The sequence below is a fragment of the Sander vitreus genome, chromosome 11 (genome assembly GCF_031162955.1).
Source record: "Sander vitreus isolate 19-12246 chromosome 11, sanVit1, whole genome shotgun sequence".
NCBI classification, from domain to species: domain Eukaryota; kingdom Metazoa; phylum Chordata; class Actinopteri; order Perciformes; family Percidae; genus Sander; species Sander vitreus.
Window position 1 is genome coordinate 23,940,979 of NC_135865.1, and position 23,241 is coordinate 23,964,219.

Sequence of the window (23,241 nt, forward strand, 5' to 3'; positions counted from 1 at the left end):
AATCTCTTAAATATTTTGTATGCATTGGGTAATTCATGACTTAACACTTTGTTCAGAAACTTTACACGGAGGACTGGAATGAAGAGAAGACCATGTTCTATCCTTACAGCGACAGCCCTGAGCTGCGCAGGGTGGCCAAGGCTCAGGAGGTCTTCAGTGATGTAAGTTGAGTTTACTGACATCACCCAGTTTTTTCAACTGCAGTAAATGGAAATACACATTGTCCAACATTCATATTTTAGACAGTGTGTGGTTTAAATGCTTGCAAGGTGAAAAATAACAGTATCGTGACATTTTGTGATTCAAGGGTTTGGCAGTATGATAACATACACCATGAGAATTTAGTGTCAGAGAGTTTGCTTTACCCTTTATGCCGTGGCAGCTCTCACTTTAACTGGCTTTATTTGGCCATTACTATCCTCAGTGAGAAGGACTGCAATATTGGAGTTACATCGTTTTTTCTGTACCTTGATTTGTCAAGTATATAATTCACTGACATAGCTGAAAGTAGACATTTCCATCAGGTTAATTTGTCTATAAGCATTTATTTTATTTAATCTCCAGTAAATATACTATATCACAGTATACAGTGTATCAAGATTGTGGTACAAATATTACATATACCACAATATAGGATTGTGACTGTTTGGTGCCATTTCTTGTAGTGTTCTGATATGAAACAATGTTGAATATTTAACATATGGTCAGTTGTATAAAAACAAGCTAAGTATAATGTGACTTAAATTCACCTGAGCAGTTAATTTACCTCTGACTTTGCTGGCAACATGCTATTTAGGCTTTGCCTAAAGACGAGCACGTTTTCTCTGCTTTTATATTGGTTTTTTTTCCTTTCAGGGTCCATTTGTTTGTGCTTAGCCCCCCCCCCCCGCCCTTTCTTGCTTGTAACCATTTTCGCTTATGTGGGAAACTCACACCAGTCAATGTAGATATGATCTGTGTGAGGCAGACTGTGTACTAAGGTCAGCTATTGGTGTTGAAGAATTAACCACCTCAGTAAATTTCCGCTCCTTCTGTGTGTGCCCCCCCCGCAGATTCTCTACAAGAAGGGTCATGATCAACGCAAGGCTAAGTACACCTCCTTGGCTAATCCTCCTGAAATGGAGCTGGCCAAGAGAGTGGCCCATCAGCGCAGTGATGTAAGATGAACAATTTTAATCTGGCTCTCAAACACATTGTATAAGTGTAAAACAAATATAAGAAACACAGGATGATAGAGGTAGGCAAAGTGAGAAATGTAGGTGTAAAAAATATGAGCAGGCAGCATTTTCATACACTTTATTCCTATAAATAATAGTGCATAGAAGAATAATAAACCTCATTGCTTCTCAGGAAAATTACATTTTAGAGGCTCAAACTTGTACTTTGCACAGTGTACCTACTGGAAATGGAAACAGGGCCCTTAGAGACCAACCAACCCCGAGCCACTGCTAGGGATAACTGACCACCTGCTCTTTGGCGCTCTTACTGGCCACACTAAGCTGAAAGGGAGGGTTCAACAATAGTTTGAAATTACAGAGATTCCAGTCATTCCAAAGTGTTTTTATCAAACAGAATATTAAAATATCTAATAGATTTCTCTATCTTCAGTTAGTTTCTCTAACTATACAACAACATTCTTCTAATGTTTTTTTTCTTTTTCCAAAGCTTAAATACAATGTTTTACTGTTTTTATCCACAGCTTAAATACAAGGAGGATTACAATAAAAATGTGAAGGGTCAATGGTGCGAGACGCCATACTTTGACGTGGCCACTGCCAGGGTGGCGATGGAGAACTTAAGCAGTGTAAGAGCATAACACTATCTAAGGGGCAATATTTTCAAAATGGTATTAGGTTTTCATTTTCCTGTATCTAACTGTTGATTCCTTCTCCTTTCAGAAAAAATACACGCAACATTATGAGGATACGAAAGACCAAATTTATTTCATGCAAACAAACACGCCCGTTTATGACACAAACAAGAAAGCTCGTATTGCTGCCAGTGAGGTAAGTCCACACAAATACACACACAAAGGTATCAAAGTATTTTTATAGGTCCTATCTCATGTGGAAGATACGACAGAGAGTTGACATGTGTCTCAGAGCAGAGTGTGAGTCAACACACTGAGTCCACTCTGACAGAGGGACACACTGTATTGTGCCCACACATGCACTGTATGACTGAGAGATCTACATTTAGTTCATTCTCACTGCACACATTGAGTGTGTAGTTTAACTAGTCCCCAGTAACAACATATCAGACTATGTGAATGGGCTTTTTAGCTCCTGTATACCTCCACCCACGCATTCACACACAATGCAAACATACGTCATTTAAAAAACAAAACATAAAGACACCATGACGGACTCTACCAACGTCATGTTATGAGTCAGTGTATCAATCATGCTAAAAAGACTCATCGACACACTTTGTTTTCTTCTTACTCACACTGTTGTCCATGTTTCTGTTTCCAGGTCCAATACAAGAAGGAATACGAGAAAAGGAAAGCGCAGTGTGACTACAACACGCTCCCCGCCACAGAGAATCCTCTCCTCAGACAGCTCAGATATGCTGGCACCATCCTCAGTGATGTAGGTGTCTGAAGAACACAGGAATTTTCAATCACAGCTGGTTTAATGAAAAATTATAGATACAATTTTGGGTAAAAACCCATTACAAAATCTTTGAAGTAGTGCATTATAGGTCTCCATGTCTGTTCCTGTATAGACAGAGATTGTGCTTGCATGAGTATTGCAATTACTCTTGTTAGACGGTTGGTTGGTTAGTTAGTAGTTGTGGTAGTTGTGGATGTTATTTAGAGTGTCTGACATGAAGCTCCTCTAAGGGGATTGTCATATTAGTGGTGCTAATTAAACCATCTGGAAGTCACTTGCAGTACCCTTTTGCATACAGTGAGATAATTGATTTAATTAAATCAAGTTACCAGTCTGACAGGTAGTAGAGGGGGTTGGACATCTACTTTATGTACCATGTGGACAGATGTCCATTATTTTTGTTTGTTTGTGTATTTTTGAGTTACTGATCATCATTTATATGTGATTTTGCATTTGTTTTATGTCTTCTTTGCAGAAAGTTTATAAGTCCAGCTATGAAAAATCCAGGGGTTCCAGCATCAACTACTGTGACACGCCCAAGTTTCAGATGGACTCCGTACTTAAACAGTTCTCTGATGTTAGTATAATCTATGAGTTGAAATACTTTCTTAAAATAATATTATTGTTTTTCTTTCCTTTTTAAATATATGCAATGTAATATGCAATTTTTATTTTAGGCACGTTACAAAAATAAGTATGAAAATGAGGTGAAGGGCCACTACATTGGAAGCTTTGAAGATCTCTACATGCTTCACTGCCAGAAAGTTGAGGAAATGAAAAATGAGGTAAATTAATAATATAATGTGCTTTTTTATTTTTCAAAATCAAAAAACTTGTGTAAGAATGTATTTTAAACTTCATTATGTCTTTCCTTGCAATTTTCCTATTGTATCTTGCAGCAACTATATAAATCTGACTATGAAGACATTAAGACAAGGTGCTTCTTCCCTCAAACACTGACTCCTGAATATGAAGCTGGGAAGAAGCTTCAGCAGTGTAATGAGGTGAGTTGTATTGGCTAATAAAAAACGTATTTGCAGTACAACGGATTTACAGTTCTTCTGTTTTGATATACTTGTATGTTACAAAATGTGTTTATCTTATGGTTTGCAGAAAGTTTACCGGCAACATCCAGGCACAGTGAAATTTACACAAGTGGTGGATTCCCCAGTTCAGCTTCAAGCCGCCATCAACGCCAAACAGCTAAGTGATGTATGTATGACTGCATGGCCTGCCTCTTAGTGCTGATACAAAATATATTAGAATTAGTACAGTACATCTCATGAACTCTTTTCTTACCGTATGTTCACATAAATAATATAAGTGGTTCATATAAGTTGTATAGGAGAACATAATTCTTTCTTTATATTGTTCATTTATTTACTGAAATTGCTACAATCGCCAGCTAAGGCTCTAGATCAAATTCTCTACATACAATTTTTCCTAGATATGCAGATCACCTTAAAATCTGCCCAATCATCCACATAGCCCAGCTGTCTTTCTGTGGGCACCATGGAAACTGGAGAGCCATCTATCTGTAGTATAAATAGCATCAAGCATTCAGTTGGCCCAGAATAAACCCTGTGATCAGCGAGGCAGGAAAGGGATGGTCAATATGTCTCAAATGGAGTCCAGCTAATACACTGCTGCCATCCAGTGACAGAAAATCCAATAACACTTGACCTAAACTTTTGTTTGTGCTAGAAAAAACAAACATAATGTTATCACTTTGTTCTTTTTGCAGTTGAACTACAAGGCAAAGTATGAGGATACAAAGTTCAAGAATAGTCTGCCCCCCGACTATCCCTTCTTCATCCAGTCCAGAGTTAACGCTTTTAACCTCAGTGATGTAAGTAACTACTATACAATTAATTTCCAGCAGTAACCGAAATTGAATTGCTATCAGCTTTAATTTGGTATAAGATTGTAATTTCCTGAATGGTGTGATTCTCTCCTCGCAGAACTGTTACAAGTATGATTGGGAGAAATCTAAAGCAAAAAAGTTTGAGATCAGGGGTGATGCTATTTCGATCCTTGCTGCCCGTGCTCACACAAACATTGCCAGTGATGTAAGTATGCTACAATATCAGCCTTTAATGTTTCAGTATTTCTGGCTTTGTATTTCAGTTGCTTTTAGCACCCAGTTTCGTTTTTATTAATCTCATAATTGATCACCCTTTGCTCTTCTTTTCAGGTTAAATATAAAAAGGAGTATGAGAAGAACAAGGGACATATGGTTGGAGCCCTCAGCATTAATGATGATCCCAAGATCTTGCACTCTGTTCATGTGGCCAAAATCCAGAGTGACGTAAGTCATTAGCTTGCTGTATTACTAAATGATTGATTTACCTATATTAGAGCTGAGATAAGAGGGCACTCTTGAACAATCTTTTACTGATATTTTCACAGCGGGAATATAAAAAGGACTATGAAAAGATAAAGACCAAGTACCATGCACCACTGGATATGATGTCAGTCACCTTGGCCAAGAAATCACAGGGGATTGCCAGCATGGCTGGGTATAGGAGCATCAGCGCCAACTTCTTCCTTCCTTATGACAGTGTGCTGTTGGACTTGGCCAAAAAAGCCAACATCATCCAGAGTGATGTAAGCATAGAGAGACTTTTAACTGATTTAATGTTGACAGTTTTGGTTTTTGTTTTAATCATAATATTAAACTTGTACTTGCATGGTTATTGAGATTAGTTATGTATTCAGTGACACCATTTTAATTTGTTTTTCGTTTTCCTGCATCACAGAATGAGTACAAGTCTGACTACAACAACTACACCAAGGGTTCTCCATGGATCCCCCTTGGCTCTGTGGAGGTTGAAAAGAATAAGAAAGCTGGTGACATCCTTAGTGAGGTATGTGTGCAACAGCAACACTTCAGTCTTCCTGTACATAACTTTACCCCTTGCGACAAATTCCCCTAGAAATTAAAAAAAGGACTAGTTTGATAGTTAGCGGAATATGTCACATACCGTGTTATGTAATAACTTGTTACTAGTGTATTTTACTTGTTTCCTACAGAAAAAATACAGAAAACACCCAGACACAGTCCCTTTCACCTCTATTGACAACCACCCCACCATGATGCAGGCCAAAGTCAACCAGCTTCAAAGGAGTGATGTGAGTCTATTGTCACAACAGTTATTTTGAAATCTTTCTGCACTTTATTTTTCTAAGATCACTTTTGAGAAGATTGTTTTAATCTTTACTTCGATCTTAATACAGCACATGTGACTTGTGCCATTATTGCTTTCTTGCTTCCAGCTGTTCTACAAGAGAGGTCTGGAGAAGATCCATCAGAAGTACTCTCTGCCTCATGATGTCCCTGAGTTCCTCCAGGCCAAGTGCAATGCCTACAACATCAGCAAGGTAAGGCATAGAAACACTGAGAGATCACTTTTTTCAATTATGTAAACCAAATATTTTCTGATAGCACAATTTTGTAAGTAGTACTTTGGGGTATGTTTAAATTCCACTATATCATTACACAAGCACACACACGCACGCACGCACGCACACACACACATGTGCGTGCAATGTGTAGCGGATCCATGCTAAACCTATTGAATGTGCATATCTTTTATTATTGTTTACATCTTTAATCTGTCATTTCAGAACTACTACAAGCTTGACTGGCAGGCATTGATTGCTAAAGGTTATGACCTGAAGTCTGATGCTGTATCTATTGTTGCCGCCAAAGCTGCCAGACATGCTGCCAGTGATGTAAGTTCTCTAAACAACTGAGCCAACAAACTCCATTTTAACATGCGCTGTACTCTGTACTTCTTGTTGCATCATATAATCGTTAACATTAATTTAAAGCGAAATTATTAGAGATGCTATATGCCCTTGAATTTCTAGATCCAGTATAAAAAGGCTTACGAGAAGGCCAGAGGCCACCATGTTGGCTTCCGCAGCATCAAGGACGATCCTCTGCTGGTTCACTACATGGCGGTAGCTAAGATGCAGAGCGAGAAGAACTACAAGAAGGACTACCACAAGGCCAAGCTGAAGTACCACTCCCCAGTAGACATGATGAGTGTGGTACAAGCCAAGCACGCCTCTGCTGTTCAGACCTTTGCTGGTTACAGAAAGATCCCTCACAGCTACATGCTTATGCCTGACTCAATGAGTCTGCACCTTGCTCGCAACATGAACATCAATTCCAGTGATGTAAGTTTAATTTTCCTTTTTATGACTTTTGTTTCATAATCTAGGTAAATATTTTATGTCTTGGCTAAAAGATGGTGTTTCTGCAGGTCTGATCATTTTTAATGTGTCTCATTTACTTTTCAGTATAACTATAAACTGGATTATGAGAACTCTGTCAAGGGAATTGGCTGGATTCCCATTGGTTCTCTAGAGGTGGAAAAAGCCAAGAAAGCAGCAGAAGCTCTGAATGAGAAAAAGTACCGCCAGCACCCTGACACAATCAAATTCACCAGTGTCCCTGACTCCATGAACATGGAGCTGGCCAAGGCCAATGCCAAGATCATGAATGCGGTGAGAAGGAGAAAACAGAATAACTTCCTAATTTGCTCTAATATAAATTTCATAATTTAAGTCTTTGAATTCCTTTTCAGAATAGACATAAAGCTATCTCTTAATTGTAATTATGCAGAAAGAGTATAAGGCCAGTGGAGAGAAGTTCATGCACACTTACCATCTCCCTGCTGACGTCCCTGAACTGATGCAAGCCAGATACAACGCCGTCAACATCAGCCAGGTTAGTTGCAGATTCTTGTTTGGTGTTTTCCAGCGTTGGTGGACAACATGTAGAAATGAAATTGCTACTATATTGTTAACATAACACTGATGATCATTTTATTCAGAATTACTACACCTATGCTCATCGTCAAGATCTGCTCAAAGGACATCATGTGAAGGAAGATGCCATTTCCATTGTTGCAGCAAAAAGTTCCAGCATCATTGCCAGTAATGTAAGTTGTGAATATGGTAATAATAATCTGATTCCAATCTTACTGAATTCAATGTTATTCATACCTAATATTTTTCTTTTATATAGTACAAGTATAAACTGGCTTATGAGAAGGCAAAGGGCCACCATGTTGGCCACCGCAGCATCAAGGACGATCCTCTGCTGGTTCATTACATGGAGGTAGCTAAGATGCAGAGCGAGAAGAACTACAAGAAGGACTACCACAAGGCCAAGCTGAAGTACCACTCCCCAGTAGACATGATGAGTGTGGTACACGCCAAGCACGCCTCTGCTGTTCAGACCTATGCTGGTTACAGAAATATCCCTCATAGCTACATGCTTCTTCCTGACAACTTGCACATGCAGCGGTGTCGTGGCATGATGGAGATTCAGAGTGATGTATGTTTTCACTTTTCACCTATATGTTACTATAGTGTAATGCTAGTATAATTGGTACCTATATGAGTAAATTGATTATATACACAGTACCAAAGCAATGTGCGAGGTGAGGACAGTAAACTCTTAACTTTTTTTTTTCTATAAACCCACAGAATGTCTACAAGTCAGATTACACCAACTACAGTAAAGGCGTAGGGTGGGTCCCTATTGGTTCTTTGGATGTTGAGAGGGCCAAAGTTGCTAGATCCGCACTGGCAGAAAGAGGATACCGCCAGCATCCCAGTACATTCAAATACACAAGCAAGACTGATGCCATTAACACAGCTTTGGCTCTGGCCAACACAAAGACGCTGGACAATGTAAGAATGTCTTCTTTATATTGATTATGCAATGGCTTTACATCTCTTAAAATGTGTTGAAATATTGATGCATGTCAGAACAAAGATTTTCCTATTAGAAAGTTACAAAAATTCACAGGTTTTACTGTTCTTTTTCCTTCCCTCTAGGCTTCATACAGAGCTTCAGGCGAGAAGTTCAAGCACACCTATAATCTACCAGCTGACTGCCCTGAGTTCCTTCAGGCTAAATTCAATGCCCAGACCCTTAGCGAGGTTTGAGCACAATATATTTATTGAAAATCAAAGTTAGACAATGTTTTCTTTGCCAAATGTGCAAGTCAAAGGAATATGACTAGCCTGAAATGCCAAGTGTATATCAGCATAATCTTTATGCAAAATATTGTTGTAATACTTTGATCTTTATCCACAGAGTCACTACAAGCACAAGTGGCTGGAAGATATTGCCAAGGGATACGACATGAAGCCGGATGCTATTTCTGTGCTGCATGCCAAGCAAGGCAGACATATTGCCAGCGATGTATGTAAATCATAAATCTACCCAACATTGAATGTATTCAGCACTTTTTTTCCCATATAACTGAAACAATCACTCATTGTCATCTAGGCGTTTCTAACTCTTTTATTTATTTATTTTTAGATCCAATACAAGAAAGCTTACGAGAAGGCCAGAGGCCACCATGTTGGCTTCCGCAGCATCAAGGACGATCCTCTGCTGGTTCACTACATGGAGGTAGCTAAGATGCAGAGTGACAAGAACTACAAGAAGGACTACCACAAGGCCAAGCTGAAGTATCACACCCCAGTGGACATGATGAGTGTGGTACAAGCCAAGCACGCCTCTGCTGTTCAGACCTATGCTGGTTACAGAAAGATCCCTCACGGCTACATTCTTCTGCCTGACAACTTGCACGTTCAGCGGTGTCGCACCATGAACACCCAGTCAAGTGATGTGAGTGGCATTGAGAGTTTTCATCTGTGAATTGTGTCTCTTAGGATCCAAACTATGTTTGAAAGGCAACCACAATAAATCTACACTGTGTGTTTGATATTCATATTTTTGCTAAAAGTTTAAAAGATAATTGTCATTGATCTTAACTTCAGAACTAATATGCATTTCATTTATTTATTTTTTCAGTGTGATTACAAATCTGAATGGAATAACGATATCAGGGGTATTGGATGGGTCCCTATTGGCTCAATTGGAGTTGAGACTGCTAAACTTGGTGGTCAGATTCAGAGTGAACAAAAGTACCGCACTCATCCATCCAACTTCAAGTTCAGCAAGCTGATGGACTCCATGGACTTGACTCTGGCCACTGCCAACAACAAGATCATGAACAAGGTGCTAGCATATTCAAGTATATAGTGCAGGGTCACAAAATATAAATTATAATCTTGTTCATAGGTATCATCATTCATTTGTTTTTCTGGTGTCTTTATTTACAGAAAGCATACACTGCAGCTTGGGAGAAGGACAAACTGTCAGTCCACGTCATGCCAGACGCTCCTGAGATTCTCCTGGCCAAGGCTAATGCCCTCACCATGAGCAATGTAAGGCATTAAATTACATTACTATATATATATATATATATATATATATATATATATATATATATATATATATATAATATATATATATATATGCCGTTTAGGAAATTATTATATATATGTGAAGTTTGAATATATTGAATGCACCTTGAATATATTGAATGAACCTCAAATATATTGAATGAACCTCAAATATATTGAATGAACCTTGAATATATTGAATGGCAGTCTGAATATATTGAATGAAAGTCTGAATATAGTGACTGAAAGTCTGAATATATTGAATGAAAGGCGTGTTGACGTTAGCCTGATGAAAGGGACCTGTCTGACCAGAGAGGTTCCTTTCATTCGATCTTACATGATGAAAAAGTGAATAAACTTCTTCATTGGGAGAACGGTACAGGATATGGTTACCGTAACCAGTGTTTTGGCCCGTACATGCATTCACCAGTGTTTTAATAATCTCTTCATTGCTCAAAATTGCTGACAGTAGATTTCTTGCTGATTCGCTCATAGTGTCACACTTCAGTTAGGATTAATCACAATGAAAACACAAGATGGTGGCAGACAATGACTTCAGATTCCATTTCAACTTTCATTCAATATATTCAGACATCCATTCAATATATTCTGTTTTCCATTCAATATATTCAGACTTTCATTTATATACAGTATATATTCAAGGTTCATTCAAAATATTCAGACTTTCATTCAATATAGTCAAGGTTCATTCAATATATTCAGGCTTTCATTCAATATATTCAAACTTTACATATATATAATAAATTCCTAAACAGCATGTCATTATTTATATATATATATATATATATAATGGCATGCTGTTTAGGAATTTGTGTACTTATATACTTCAATATTTGATCTTATTTTAATTATATTAATGTATATGTTTTTACAGAAACGTTACAAAGCTGGTGTTGTGGAGATGGCCAATAAGGGCCACAACCTCAAAGCAGACGCCATCTCAATTTTGGCTGCCAAATCCGGTACCACCATTGCCAGTAATGTAAGTTGAAAATAAATTCCTGTACCAAATCAAGAAGTTAATCTACTACAAACCATCACACATGTTAAACAAGTATTTATTCACTGTTATAGTACAAGTACAAGCTGGCTTACGAGAAGGCCAGAGGCCACCATGTTGGCTTCCGCAGCATCAAGGACGATCCTCTGCTGGTTCACTACATGGCGGTAGCTAAGATGCAGAGTGACAAGAACTACAAGAAGGACTACCACAAGGCCAAGCTGAAGTATCACACCCCAGTGGACATGATGAGTGTGGTACAAGCCAAGCACGCCTCTGCTGTTCAGACCTATGCTGGTTACAGAAAGATCCCTCACGGCTACATTCTTCTGCCTGACAACTTGCACGTTCAGCGGTGTCGCACCATGAACACCCAGTCAAGTGATGTGAGTGGCATTGAGAGTTTTCATCTGTGAATTGTGTCTCTTAGGATCCAAACTATGTTTGAAAGGCAACCACAATAAATCTACACTGTGTGTTTGATATTCATATTTTTGCTAAAAGATAATAGATAATTGTTGTATTATCCCTTGATTCTTGCATTTCTTTTTAGTGTGACTACAAGTCTGAATGGAATAACTATATCAGGGGCATTGGATGGGTCCCTATTGGCTCAATTGGAGTTGAGACTGCTAAACTTGGTGGTCAGATTCAGAGTGAACAAAAGTACCGCACTCATCCATCCAACTTCAAGTTCAGCAAACTGATGGACTCCATGGACTTGACTCTGGCTACTGCCAACAACAAGATCATGAACAAGGTGCAGTATGTTTAACTGTACTCTAAAGTGGAGGGCTACAAAAATGTTGCTGATCATATTGTTTACAACAATCATCATTCACTTGTTTTTCTGGTGTCTTTATTTACAGAAAGCATACACTGCAGCTTGGGAGAAGGACAAACTGTCAGTCCACGTCATGCCAGACGCTCCTGAGATTCTCCTGGCCAAGGCTAATGCCCTCACCATGAGCAATGTAAGGGGGAATCCATGAAACTAATAAATCAACTGCTTGCAATAGTTAATTCTGTATAGGGTTATTGGTGATCCGTTTGTGAATGTGAACACTGTTTTATTCATTGTTATCTTACTCTTTTACAGAAACTTTACAAAGCCGGTGTTGTGGCGATGGCCAATAAGGGCTACCACCTCAAAGCAGATGCCATCCCAATTCAGGCTGCCAAGTCCGGTACCACTATTGCCAGTAATGTAAGTTATAAAAAAAACTTCCTGTAGGAAATCAATATTCACAATACATCTGATAAAATTCATATTGTACGAGAGTACAGTCTCTGTGAGTGACAAAGTGCATGTTTGCTGACACAGTACAAGTACAAGTTGGCTTACGAGAAGGCCAGAGGCCACCATGTTGGCTTCCGCAACATCAAGGACGATCCTCTGCTGGTTCACTACATGGAGGTGGCCAGATTGCAGAGTGACAAGAACTACAAGAAGGACTACCAGAAGTCCAAGCTGAAGTATCACTCCCCAGTAGACATGATCAGTTTGGTCCATGCCAAGCAGGCTTCTGCTGCTCAAACTATGGCTGGATACAAGCAGAAAAACTCCCACTACACTGTGCTGCCTGATGCCATGAACCTGCAACTAGCGCGTAACATGCAGTTCATCGCCAGTGATGTATGTAGAGAGGCTGACTTAATCATTTTAAAATAAAAATCCAAAGTTTTACATTAATGTTACCATTGCTGTATGGTGCTGTGCTGCATTGTGAAGGAAATGATTTCTGTTCATATTTTCCCTCAGAACCAGTACAAAAGTGAGTATGAAAGCTTCATAAAGGGAATAGGATGGGTCCCTATTGGATCACTCGATGTTGAGAAAGCAAAAATAGGAGGCAAGATTCTCAGTGAGGCCCTATACCGTCAAGCTCCTAGCAACTTCAAATTCACCAAGGACATGCACTCCATGGATCTAACACTAGCCACTGCCAACAACCAGATTATGAATAAGGTACTGAAAAGGACTTGCTGTGAAAAAACCACACATATCTCTTCTCTAGTATTCATGTCTAAGATGTCAAACCAACAATGTTTTGTTTTTAGAAATCCTACACCACTGCCTGGGAGAAAGACAAGACTTCGATCCACATCATGCCTGATGCAATGGACATTGTTCTTGCGAGAGGAAACAAGAAGAACTTCAGTGAGGTACAGTGCGATACCTTAATTTCTCTACACATTTCCACACTTTTTTTTCTAGATCTGTCATGATTTGTAATGAAAATAAACAACACTTACAGTATAGACAAATAGGAAATCTGTACATTATTTCAGGTTGGTGCATTAGTTCATTAATTTGAAAGATGACATGCTTTCCTTTATATATATTCTCTCTCTCTCTTCAGAAACTGTACAAATTGGACAATGAACTGTCCAAGAAGAAGGGCCATAATGTTCGTGGGGATGCAATTGCAGTCCGTGCTGCCAAAGCCTCCACTGCTATTGCAAGTGATGTAAGTGTCTGTGTGGTTAGTTCTATACTGTACTACCTACCTACTGTATACTGTATATTATTTGTTATGCTTCCCCCCTCAACAGAGTTTGGTTATGAAAACTCACATTTTCTTTTTAGTACAAGTACAAAACGGGATACCGTAAGCAGGTTGGCCACCACATCGGTGCTCGCTGCATCCAGGATGATCCTCTGCTCATGCTGGCTCTGAACTCAGCCAGAATTGCCAGTGATGCCCTGTACAAGAAGGACTTCAACAAGTCCAAGACCAAGTTCAACCTGCCAGTGGACATGATCGCCTTTGAACTGGCCAAGAAGAACCAGATTCAGGTCAACCACGCCAACTACATCACTCGCCTCCACAACTGGACTTGCCTGCCAGACTCCAATGATGTCCGCCTGGCCAGACATGCATATGACCTACAGAGTGATGTGAGTAAGAATCCTTGAATTTATACTCTGAAAAGTTTTTAGGTTTATTAATGTATAATTTTAAGTTTTGGAAGATTGTTAACCATAATAAACCCTTTTATGTTTTGTCCAGGCTGTTTACAAGGAAGATCTGAAGATGTTGCAGGGTATTGGATGGGTGCCTATAGGTTCACTGGATGTTGAGAAGGCGAAGAAAGCTGGTGAGGCCCTGAGTGAGAGAAAGTATCGTCAACACCCAAGCAACTACAAATTTAAAATGACCACTGAAGACATGCCCATAGTGTTGGCTAAGGCCAACGCTCAGGTTATGAACAAGGTATTTGCAGCTACTGCCCCAACATTTTATTGTGTCTCATATTTATGATGTTTTTTTGTTTTTTTTAGAAACTAATAACACTGAGTTTACAGTAGAAGAACTGATTCAGGTCTTTTTCTTACACCAAATACATTTTATTATATTTTGTTTACGTATTTTAAAACATAACGAAGGAAGATAACATGGCAACGCTCAGGAAGAATATACATTTTTATAACGTAGGTTTTTGAATGCAGGTTTAAGGCATTTCCACATTGGCTTCACTTTTCAGACACGGAAGTTGCCGCTTGTACAGTACACTATCACTGATGTTTAACCTTAAATATCTGTGTTCTCACCTACACATAAAGTGAAAGGTTCAGCGATCATGCAAACAACAACCATGACAAAGGACACCCATGTGTTTTGACTGTGCCTAAAGAAAGGTTTTTAATTTTGTTATGACTGCCACCTTAGGGCTTTGTTATACAGTATAATTCTAATCTATTCATTATAATCAATTTAAAGTGTAAAAAACTGAGTAAACATTCCAGCTGACTGACGAAAAAAACTCTGCATGACGACATTTAGCATAATAAATCACATTCAGGTGTTATCTCTTTATATCCGCTTTTTATTTGTCTTAAGATCAGTATTGATTTAATTATCAATGCATGCCAATTAATCTTCTGCTAAATGTTTTTTTTTGTATTGAAATTAAACAAAAATAAATAACTTTAAATTACAGCAAGCTTACATTAAAGCCTGGGAAAAAGACAAGACAACCATTCATGTCATGCCTGATGCCATGGATATTCAACTGGCCAAAGCAAACAAATCCAACTACAGTTTGGTGAGTCCTTATAAAACATTCTGAAAAAAGTTAAGTTGTTGTCATAGCTTTTCAAGCAACAGGCTTGATAATACAACACTGTTTTTCAAAAGATGCTTGAAGGTTTTTTTGTATTTTCTTTCCTTTATACAGAAAATGTACAAGCAGGCAAATGAAGAGGCCAAAAAGAAGGGCTACGACCTGCGTAATGATGCCATTTCCATCAAAGCAGCGAGAGCTACAAGGGATATTGCCAGCGATGTAAAATAATTTAATTTCCATTTATTACAATTAGCACACATATTTTAAATATAAAAAGGTAAAAAAACATGCAATTGTTGAGCAGTTTAATGTATTTAAATGATTGTGTTATAGATTTGTTTTTTGTAATGTAGTATACTTTTTCATGCTAATATTCCACATTAGTAAAAATGTTGTTAACTACATGATTACATACTTAATTTATACTGAAATTGATGTGCAGCAAAGTTTGAAAACAATATTGCTACTGATACTATTGCCTTGTGAAAACCATATCGTTTTGATCAGTTGCTTTGTTACTCATTTGCAGTACAAGTACCATGCAGGATACCGTAAGCAGGTTGGTCACCACATCGGTGCTCGCTGCGTCCAGGATGATCCTCTGCTCATGCTGGCTCTGAACTCAGCCAGAATTGCCAGTGATGCCCTGTACAAGAAGGACTTCAACAAGTCCAAGACCAAGTTCAACCTGCCAGTGGACATGATCGCCTTTGAACTGGCCAAGAAGAACCAGATTCAGGTCAACCACGCCAACTACATCACTCGCCTCCACAACTGGACTTGCCTGCCAGACTCCAATGATGTCCGCCTGGCCAGACATGCATATGACCTACAGAGTGATGTGAGTAAGAATCCTTGAATTTATAGTATGAAAATATTTCATTTTTATTAATGTATAATTTTAAGTTTTGGAAGATTGTTAACCATAATAAACCCTTTTATGTTTTGTCCAGGCTGTTTACAAGGAAGATCTGAAGATGTTGCAGGGTATTGGATGGGTGCCTATAGGTTCACTGGATGTTGAGAAGGCGAAGAAAGCTGGTGAGGCCCTGAGTGAGAGAAAGTATCGTCAACACCCAAGCAACTTCAAATTCAAAATGACCACTGGAGACATGCCCATGGTGTTGGCTAAGGCCAACGCTCAGGTTATGAACAAGGTATGAAATCATATTTACAAATTATTTTGTATAATATCAAATAACTATAGCGACTGACTACATATGGATATGATAAGGAAATGATTTAACCATAAAAATGCTTACTCACAGATTTCATAATGTAAGTCAATTCTCATGTTTCTGATTTCTGACTGCAGAAAGCATACGTTGAAGCCTGGGATAATGATAAGTCGAAGATCCACATCATGCCTGATGCTATGGATGTTCTTCTAGCCAAAGCAAACAATGTCAACTACAGCATAGTATGTGGAAAATTAAATAGTAATGATGGTACAGCAATTTGTATTTATGGATTACTTTCAATGTTAACTTTACATACTTAAGGTCTCTGGGATGATTGTGTTTGGTTACAGAAAAAGTACAAACAGGCAAATGAAGACGCCAAGAAGAAGGGCTACGATATCCGCAATGATGCCATTTCCATTAAAGCAGCCCGGGCTTCCAGGGACATTGCCAGTGATGTAAGTGTTTCATTTTAGTTATTTATTTGAAAAGTGACAAGTGATTGTTAATTGCAATATTATTTATATTATAAATGCCATGTTAATTTTATTATAGGCAACTAATCATGTTTGCCAAAACAGTATAGTAAATAAATTATTTCATTTTACCCATCGGACAAAATGTGTATGTAAATGTTAATAAACAATGAAATTATTAAATTTTTCTTCCAGTACAAGTACCATGCAGGATACCGTAAGCAGGTTGGTCACCACATCGGTGCTCGCTGCGTCCAGGATGATCCTCTGCTCATGCTGGCTCTGAACTCAGCCAGAATTGCCAGTGATGCCCTGTACAAGAAGGACTTCAACAAGTCCAAGACCAAGTTCAACCTGCCAGTGGACATGATCGCCTTTGAACTGGCCAAGAAGAACCAGATTCAGGTCAACCACGCCAACTACATCACTCGCCTCCACAACTGGACTTGCCTGCCAGACTCCAATGATGTCCGCCTGGCCAGACATGCATATGACCTACAGAGTGATGTGAGTAAGAATCTTTTCAGGTTTATTAATGTATATTTTTTAAGTTTTGGAAGATTGTTAACCGTAATAAACCCTTTTTTGTTTTGTCCAGGCTGTTTACAAGGAAGATCTGAAGATGTTGCAGGGTATTGGATGGGTGCCTATAGGTTCACTGGATGTTGAGAAGGCAAAGAAAGCTGGTGAGGCCCTGAGTGAGAGAAAGTATCGTCAACACCCAAGCAACTTCAAATTCAAAATGACCACTGGAGACATGCCCATGGTGTTGGCTAAGGCCAACGCTCAGGTTATGAACAAGGTATGAAATCATATTTAAAGAATGATTTTGTGTAATATCAAATAACTATAGTGACTACATATGGATATGATAAGGAAATGATTTAACCATAAAAATGCTTACTCACAGATTTCATAATGTAAGTCAATTCTCATGTTTCTGATTTCTGACTGCAGAAAGCATACGTTGAAGCCTGGGATAATGATAAGTCGAAGATCCACATCATGCCTGATGCTATGGATGTTCTTCTAGCCAAAGCAAACAATGTCAACTACAGCATAGTATGTGGAAAATTAAATAGTAATGATGGTACAGCAATTTGTATTTATGGATTACTTTCAATGTTAACTATACATACTTAAGGTCTCTGGGATGATTGTGTTTGGTTACAGAAAAAGTACAAACAGGCAAATGAAGACGCCAAGAAGAAGGGCTACGATATCCGCAATGATGCCATTTCCATTAAAGCAGCCCGGGCTTCCAGGGACATTGCCAGTGATGTAAGTGTTTCATTTTAGTTATTTATTTGAAAAGTGACAAGTGATTGTTAATTGCAATATTATTTATATTATAAATGCCATGTTAATTTTATTATAGGCAACTAATCATGTTTGCCAAAACAGTATAGTAAATAAATTATTTCATTTTACCCATCGGACAAAATGTGTATGTAAATGTTAATAAACAATGAAATTATTAAATTTTTCTTCCAGTACAAGTACCATGCAGGATACCGTAAGCAGGTTGGTCACCACATTGGTGCTCGCTGCGTCCAGGATGATCCTCTGCTCATGCTGGCTCTGAACTCAGCCAGAATTGCCAGTGATGCCCTGTACAAGAAGGACTTCAACAAGTCCAAGACCAAGTTCAACCTGCCAGTGGACATGATCGCCTTTGAACTGGCCAAGAAGAACCAGATTCAGGTCAACCACGCCAACTACATCACTCGCCTCCACAACTGGACTTGCCTGCCAGACTCCAATGATGTCCGCCTGGCCAGACATGCATATGACCTACAGAGTGATGTGAGTAAGAATCTATACCCTGAAACATTTTCAGGTTTATTAATGTATAATTTTAAGTTTTGGAAGATTGTTAACCATAATAAACCCTTTTATGTTTTGTCCAGGCTGTTTACAAGGAAGATCTGAAGATGTTGCAGGGTATTGGATGGGTGCCTATAGGTTCACTGGATGTTGAGAAGGCGAAGAAAGCTGGTGAGGCCCTGAGTGAGAGAAAGTATCGTCAACACCCAAGCAACTTCAAATTCAAAATGACCACTGGAGACATGCCCATGGTGTTGGCTAAGGCCAACGCTCAGGTTATGAACAAGGTATTTGCAGCTACTGCCCCAACATTTTATTGTGTATCATATTTATGCAGTTTTTTTCAAAAACTAATAACACTTAACAAAATGTTCTTTAAGCATACAGTAGAATAACTGATTACGTTTTTTTCTTACACTGAATACATTTTATTATATTTTTGTTTAGTTATTTAAAAACGTAAGTAAAGAAGATAACATGGCAACATTTGAAACAAACTAATTAATGTTTATAACATAGATTTTTCCAAGTAATAATAATGGCCAAGTATATCATTTTGTCAAATAAGATTATGTTGTGTCCAATGAAAAGGGCATTTTATTTTGGAACATTTGAGTTTGGTGCTACAATTCATAATTCTTTTGGTAAAATACAAATTTATATTTGTGTGAAAGGGCTTATAATAATAACAACTACCTTCATGTGCAATGGAGATCTCTCTCTGGAGATCTTTAAAGTCAATACCATCAAGTAACACTCAAAAAATGTGTGGTTTGTTCCAGAATCTCTACACTGAAGCATGGGAGAAGGATAAGACCAAGCTGCACATCCAACCTAACACTCCTGAGATCATCCTCTCTCAGCAGAATGCTATCAACATGAGCAAGGTTAGGTTAGTGGAAAGCCTGATGCTTTCCAGAATTAAGCACCATTATTAGACCTCCATTTGTTTAAACAGTAAGCAAAAGTATTCATAAATGTCTTACTTTTCAGAAACTCTACAGACAAGGTTTTGAGGCCACCATCAACAAAGGCTATTTCCTCCCTGTGGATGCAATCTCTGTCAAGGCTGCTAAGGGCTCCAGGGACATCATCAGTGATGTGAGTGACTCATACTGTATCTAAAATCTGTTTATATGATTGACACACTGGTATTAGACATAATGTGAGATATGTTCTAGTTGTAACATAAAACATTTTCTGCTGATATCATCAGTACAAGTACAAGACGGGATACCGTAAGCAAGTCGGCCACCACATTGGTGCTCGCTGCATCCAGGATGATCCTCTGATCATGCTGGCTCTGAATGGAGCCAAGATTGCCAGTGATGCCCTGTACAAGAAGGACTTCAACAAGTCCAAAACCAAGTTCAACCTGCCAGTGGACATGCTGAATATTGAACTGGCCAAGAAATGCCAGATTCAAGTCAACCACGCCAACTATATCACCCGCCTGCACCAGTGGACTTGCCTGCCAGACTCCAATGATGTCCGCCAGGCTAGGAAGGCCTATGATCTTCAGAGTGACGTGAGCCCTTCTGTGACATATTCAACATATCACAACTTAATATACCATGTCAACTGTGCTTATGTGTTTTAATGTAACATATTTATGCTTTTCCCAACAGGCTGTATACAAAGCTGACATGGATGAGGTCATAGGCGTGGGATGGGTCCCCATCGGTTCAATTGATGTGGTGAAGGCCAAGAATGCTGGAAGAATTCTCAGCGAACATCTCTACAGGCTGAAACCAGACACACAGAAATATACAACTGACATGAGTTCCATGTCCATGGTCTTGGCCAAAGCAAATGCTGAAATCATCAACAAGGTAAGAATATCACATCTCTTTTTTTCTTTTTATTCTTTTTTTTTATATACAAACAAAATCCATTCCTGGTGTTTACAATTTGTGTGTTCTTCTTTTTATGTTTCTCACTACAGAAAAAGTATATTTCTGCTTGGGAGGCTGACAAGGTTAAGAATCATGTTATCCCTGATTTACCTGAGATATTGCTTTCTAAAGCTAATGCTCACAACATCAGCAAGGTACGTTTGGTCTGCTTTGAAAAATAGTATTACACATCCATGTTAGAAAATATCAGTGATATATAGGCATCATGAACTTCATTTCATAATTCAAATATTTTCATTACTCTTTCAGAAACTATACAGGGAAGGTGTTGAGGAGATCTTTAGAAAGGGCTACGATCTTAAGGCCGATGCTGTCTCTGTTGTTGCTGCCAAACGTGGAAGAGAAATCATCAGTGATGTACGTAACATACAAATGAATAATTTTCTTTGTGATATTGACTTTGGCTTATTTGAACATAAATCTTTCAATTGTCATTTTACTCCTCTCTTCACAGTACAAATACAAGACGGGATACCGTAAGCAGGTCGGTCATCACATCGGAGCCCTCAGCGTCCACGACGACCCTCTGATCATGCTGGCTCTGAACGGAGCCAAGATTGCCAGTGATGCCCTGTACAAGAAGGACTTCAACAAGTCCAAAACCAAGTTCAATCTGCCAGTGGACATGCTGAATCTTGAACTGGCCAAGAAATGCCAGATCCAAGTCAATGATTTCAACTACAGAACTCATCTGCACAACTGGACCTGCCTACCAGACTCCAACGATGTGGTCCAGGCCAGAAAGGCTTATGACCTGCAGAGTAATGTGAGTAATGAATATTTCTCAGAATGTGTTTGCTGAAGACTGAAGATTTTTTTTTTTTTTTAAACTCAATGTGACTCCCCTGTTTCCTCCTGCTGTGACTTGTAGGCTGTTTACAAGGCCGACATGGAGTGGATCAGGGGAACAGGTTGGGTGCCAATTGGTTCAGTTGATGTGGAGAAAGCCAAGAAAGCAGGAGAGGTCCTGAGCGAGATAAAGTACCGTCAGCCTCCCTCCAACTTCAAATTCACTGCCAAGACAAGTGACATGCCATATGTCCTTGCTCAAGCTAATGCCCAGATCATGGACAAGGTAGATATTGCTTCTTCAATATTATGTCATTGTATTTATTGTTTTTCTTTGCATTATTTTTTTTGTTTTATTTTTATTTTTTTATTCTAAAAATGGTATACCAAATCTTTGGCTAAATGTTTCATCACTTCCATTTGTTTGACCCTAATGAGGACAGCTTGTTTTAGCCAAAACTCAGTTTGCTTTATTATGGTATTATATGACTCAGATACAGTCACGTCTCACTAAACTGTGTTAATATTCTGTTTACAGAAAGCATATATTTCTGCCTGGGAGAAGGACAAGATCAAGCTTCACGTCAAGCCTGACACCCCAGAGATCATCCTGGCCAAGCAGAATAAATTGAACACCAGTCTGGTAATGCAGTGCCTCTGTATGTAGTTGTACAACCAATTAGTACATCATAAATGATCATATCAGTAATTGGCAACTTTATGTATCTAAATCAGTTAATTGTGCTAACGTTTGAAAAAAAAGAACGATATTGTCATGTAGTAATTGTTGACATTTTAATCACATCTAGTGTGAAAGAAAATTGTCTGCTCCATCGATACTGGTATTTTGTACTTGTATTATGATGTATAGCACACAGTGTGTATATCAGATACCCTGACACCCTAATTCTTGTTTCCTCAGAAACATTATCGTGAAGGCTATATGGACACCATAAACAAAGGCTACTACCTTCCCAAAGATGCAGTTTCCGTTTTAGCAGCCAGGGCCTCCCGAGACATCGTCAGTGATGTAAGTCGGTACCTCTCGTTTTCCTTTTCTCGCTTCACAAGCTGAATTCTTCTGCAGCTTTTTTTTTTATTATTTCACTGCAATTATGAAACTAATCCATATATTTCTATCCCAAATGTTTAGTACAAATACAAGGCTGGTTACCGCAAGCAATGTGGCCATCATATTGGTGCACTCAGTGTTAAAGACGACCCACTGATTATGTTGGCCGCTAATGCAGCCAGGATCTCCAGTGACAACATCTATAAGAAGAACTTCAACGAGACCAAGACCAAGTACCACCTGCCAGTGGACATGCTGACAATTGAACTTGCCAAGAAATGCCAGCAGCAAGTGAATGACTTCAACTATAGAACTCACTTACACCAGTGGACCTGCCTGCCAGACTCCAGTGATGTGGTTCAGGCTAGAAAGGTCTACGACTTACAGAGTGATGTAAGTACATGTAAAGTTCAGCAGACTTGTTGAGAATTGATGAAGTAAGAGTGGATCCTTTGGAGTTTGTTGTTAGCTCTTATCATACTCTTACTGTTAAACCAAAAGGCATCATTGCCATAATGGAAATTGCCTTAAATTACTATGCAAACCCATTCTTAAGGTTGTTGGAGAATGTATGTTTGTTGGTTTAATAGATTCAGATCAATGCTAGCATTTGAACCTCGATCTGCATTTTCCACAAATTTAAGAACAAAAACATAACAATTTTTGGTGAGGTTAAAACTGATATTGTTTTTTTAGGCCGTATACCGAGCTGATCTGGAGTGGCTGAGGGGATGCGGCTGGTCACCACAGGACTCTGTGGACGTCATCAAAGCTAAAAATGCCCAGGCTATTATCAATGAGAGGCTCTACCGCCAGCCCCCAAGCACTGTCAAGTTCACCAGTGTTGTTGACCTCCCGGCCATTGTCTTGTCCAAGCAAAATGCCCTCAACATCAGTGATGTGAGTAATACAATATTTTGTCATGCTTAATTCTTTCTCTAGGAAATTTAAAACTTAACATTTAAAACTTAACAATACATATTTTGTACAAATAT

At 38.7% G+C, this 23,241-nt stretch overlaps 1 protein-coding gene across 1 annotated transcript in view; it reads left to right on the top strand.

Moving 5' to 3' along the window:
- The window catches only part of neb (nebulin), a 65,219-nt gene that overhangs the window by 5,174 nt on the left and 36,804 nt on the right, over positions 1-23,241 (top strand). Inside the window, exons 7-69 of the mRNA XM_078262442.1 lie at positions 57-161; positions 1,053-1,157; positions 1,700-1,804; positions 1,899-2,006; positions 2,475-2,591; positions 3,091-3,192; positions 3,293-3,400; positions 3,515-3,619; positions 3,729-3,827; positions 4,360-4,464; positions 4,577-4,684; positions 4,810-4,923; positions 5,025-5,222; positions 5,375-5,482; positions 5,649-5,747; positions 5,892-5,996; positions 6,243-6,350; positions 6,489-6,800; positions 6,924-7,130; positions 7,249-7,353; positions 7,460-7,567; positions 7,654-7,965; positions 8,118-8,324; positions 8,472-8,576; positions 8,734-8,841; positions 8,962-9,273; positions 9,460-9,666; positions 9,771-9,875; positions 10,789-10,896; positions 10,989-11,300; positions 11,468-11,674; positions 11,784-11,888; positions 12,014-12,121; positions 12,239-12,550; positions 12,677-12,883; positions 12,976-13,080; positions 13,278-13,385; positions 13,505-13,816; positions 13,929-14,132; positions 14,860-14,964; positions 15,097-15,204; positions 15,515-15,826; positions 15,939-16,142; positions 16,301-16,405; positions 16,517-16,624; positions 16,838-17,149; positions 17,241-17,444; positions 17,600-17,704; positions 17,816-17,923; positions 18,137-18,448; positions 18,553-18,756; positions 19,252-19,356; positions 19,463-19,570; positions 19,686-19,997; positions 20,098-20,301; positions 20,415-20,519; positions 20,635-20,742; positions 20,840-21,151; positions 21,257-21,460; positions 21,713-21,817; positions 22,097-22,204; positions 22,328-22,639; positions 22,943-23,146. Of these exons, the coding sequence (XP_078118568.1) occupies positions 57-161; positions 1,053-1,157; positions 1,700-1,804; positions 1,899-2,006; positions 2,475-2,591; positions 3,091-3,192; positions 3,293-3,400; positions 3,515-3,619; positions 3,729-3,827; positions 4,360-4,464; positions 4,577-4,684; positions 4,810-4,923; positions 5,025-5,222; positions 5,375-5,482; positions 5,649-5,747; positions 5,892-5,996; positions 6,243-6,350; positions 6,489-6,800; positions 6,924-7,130; positions 7,249-7,353; positions 7,460-7,567; positions 7,654-7,965; positions 8,118-8,324; positions 8,472-8,576; positions 8,734-8,841; positions 8,962-9,273; positions 9,460-9,666; positions 9,771-9,875; positions 10,789-10,896; positions 10,989-11,300; positions 11,468-11,674; positions 11,784-11,888; positions 12,014-12,121; positions 12,239-12,550; positions 12,677-12,883; positions 12,976-13,080; positions 13,278-13,385; positions 13,505-13,816; positions 13,929-14,132; positions 14,860-14,964; positions 15,097-15,204; positions 15,515-15,826; positions 15,939-16,142; positions 16,301-16,405; positions 16,517-16,624; positions 16,838-17,149; positions 17,241-17,444; positions 17,600-17,704; positions 17,816-17,923; positions 18,137-18,448; positions 18,553-18,756; positions 19,252-19,356; positions 19,463-19,570; positions 19,686-19,997; positions 20,098-20,301; positions 20,415-20,519; positions 20,635-20,742; positions 20,840-21,151; positions 21,257-21,460; positions 21,713-21,817; positions 22,097-22,204; positions 22,328-22,639; positions 22,943-23,146 (10,449 nt within the window). The remainder of the gene's footprint in view (positions 1-56; positions 162-1,052; positions 1,158-1,699; positions 1,805-1,898; positions 2,007-2,474; positions 2,592-3,090; positions 3,193-3,292; positions 3,401-3,514; positions 3,620-3,728; positions 3,828-4,359; positions 4,465-4,576; positions 4,685-4,809; positions 4,924-5,024; positions 5,223-5,374; positions 5,483-5,648; positions 5,748-5,891; positions 5,997-6,242; positions 6,351-6,488; positions 6,801-6,923; positions 7,131-7,248; positions 7,354-7,459; positions 7,568-7,653; positions 7,966-8,117; positions 8,325-8,471; positions 8,577-8,733; positions 8,842-8,961; positions 9,274-9,459; positions 9,667-9,770; positions 9,876-10,788; positions 10,897-10,988; positions 11,301-11,467; positions 11,675-11,783; positions 11,889-12,013; positions 12,122-12,238; positions 12,551-12,676; positions 12,884-12,975; positions 13,081-13,277; positions 13,386-13,504; positions 13,817-13,928; positions 14,133-14,859; positions 14,965-15,096; positions 15,205-15,514; positions 15,827-15,938; positions 16,143-16,300; positions 16,406-16,516; positions 16,625-16,837; positions 17,150-17,240; positions 17,445-17,599; positions 17,705-17,815; positions 17,924-18,136; positions 18,449-18,552; positions 18,757-19,251; positions 19,357-19,462; positions 19,571-19,685; positions 19,998-20,097; positions 20,302-20,414; positions 20,520-20,634; positions 20,743-20,839; positions 21,152-21,256; positions 21,461-21,712; positions 21,818-22,096; positions 22,205-22,327; positions 22,640-22,942; positions 23,147-23,241) is intronic.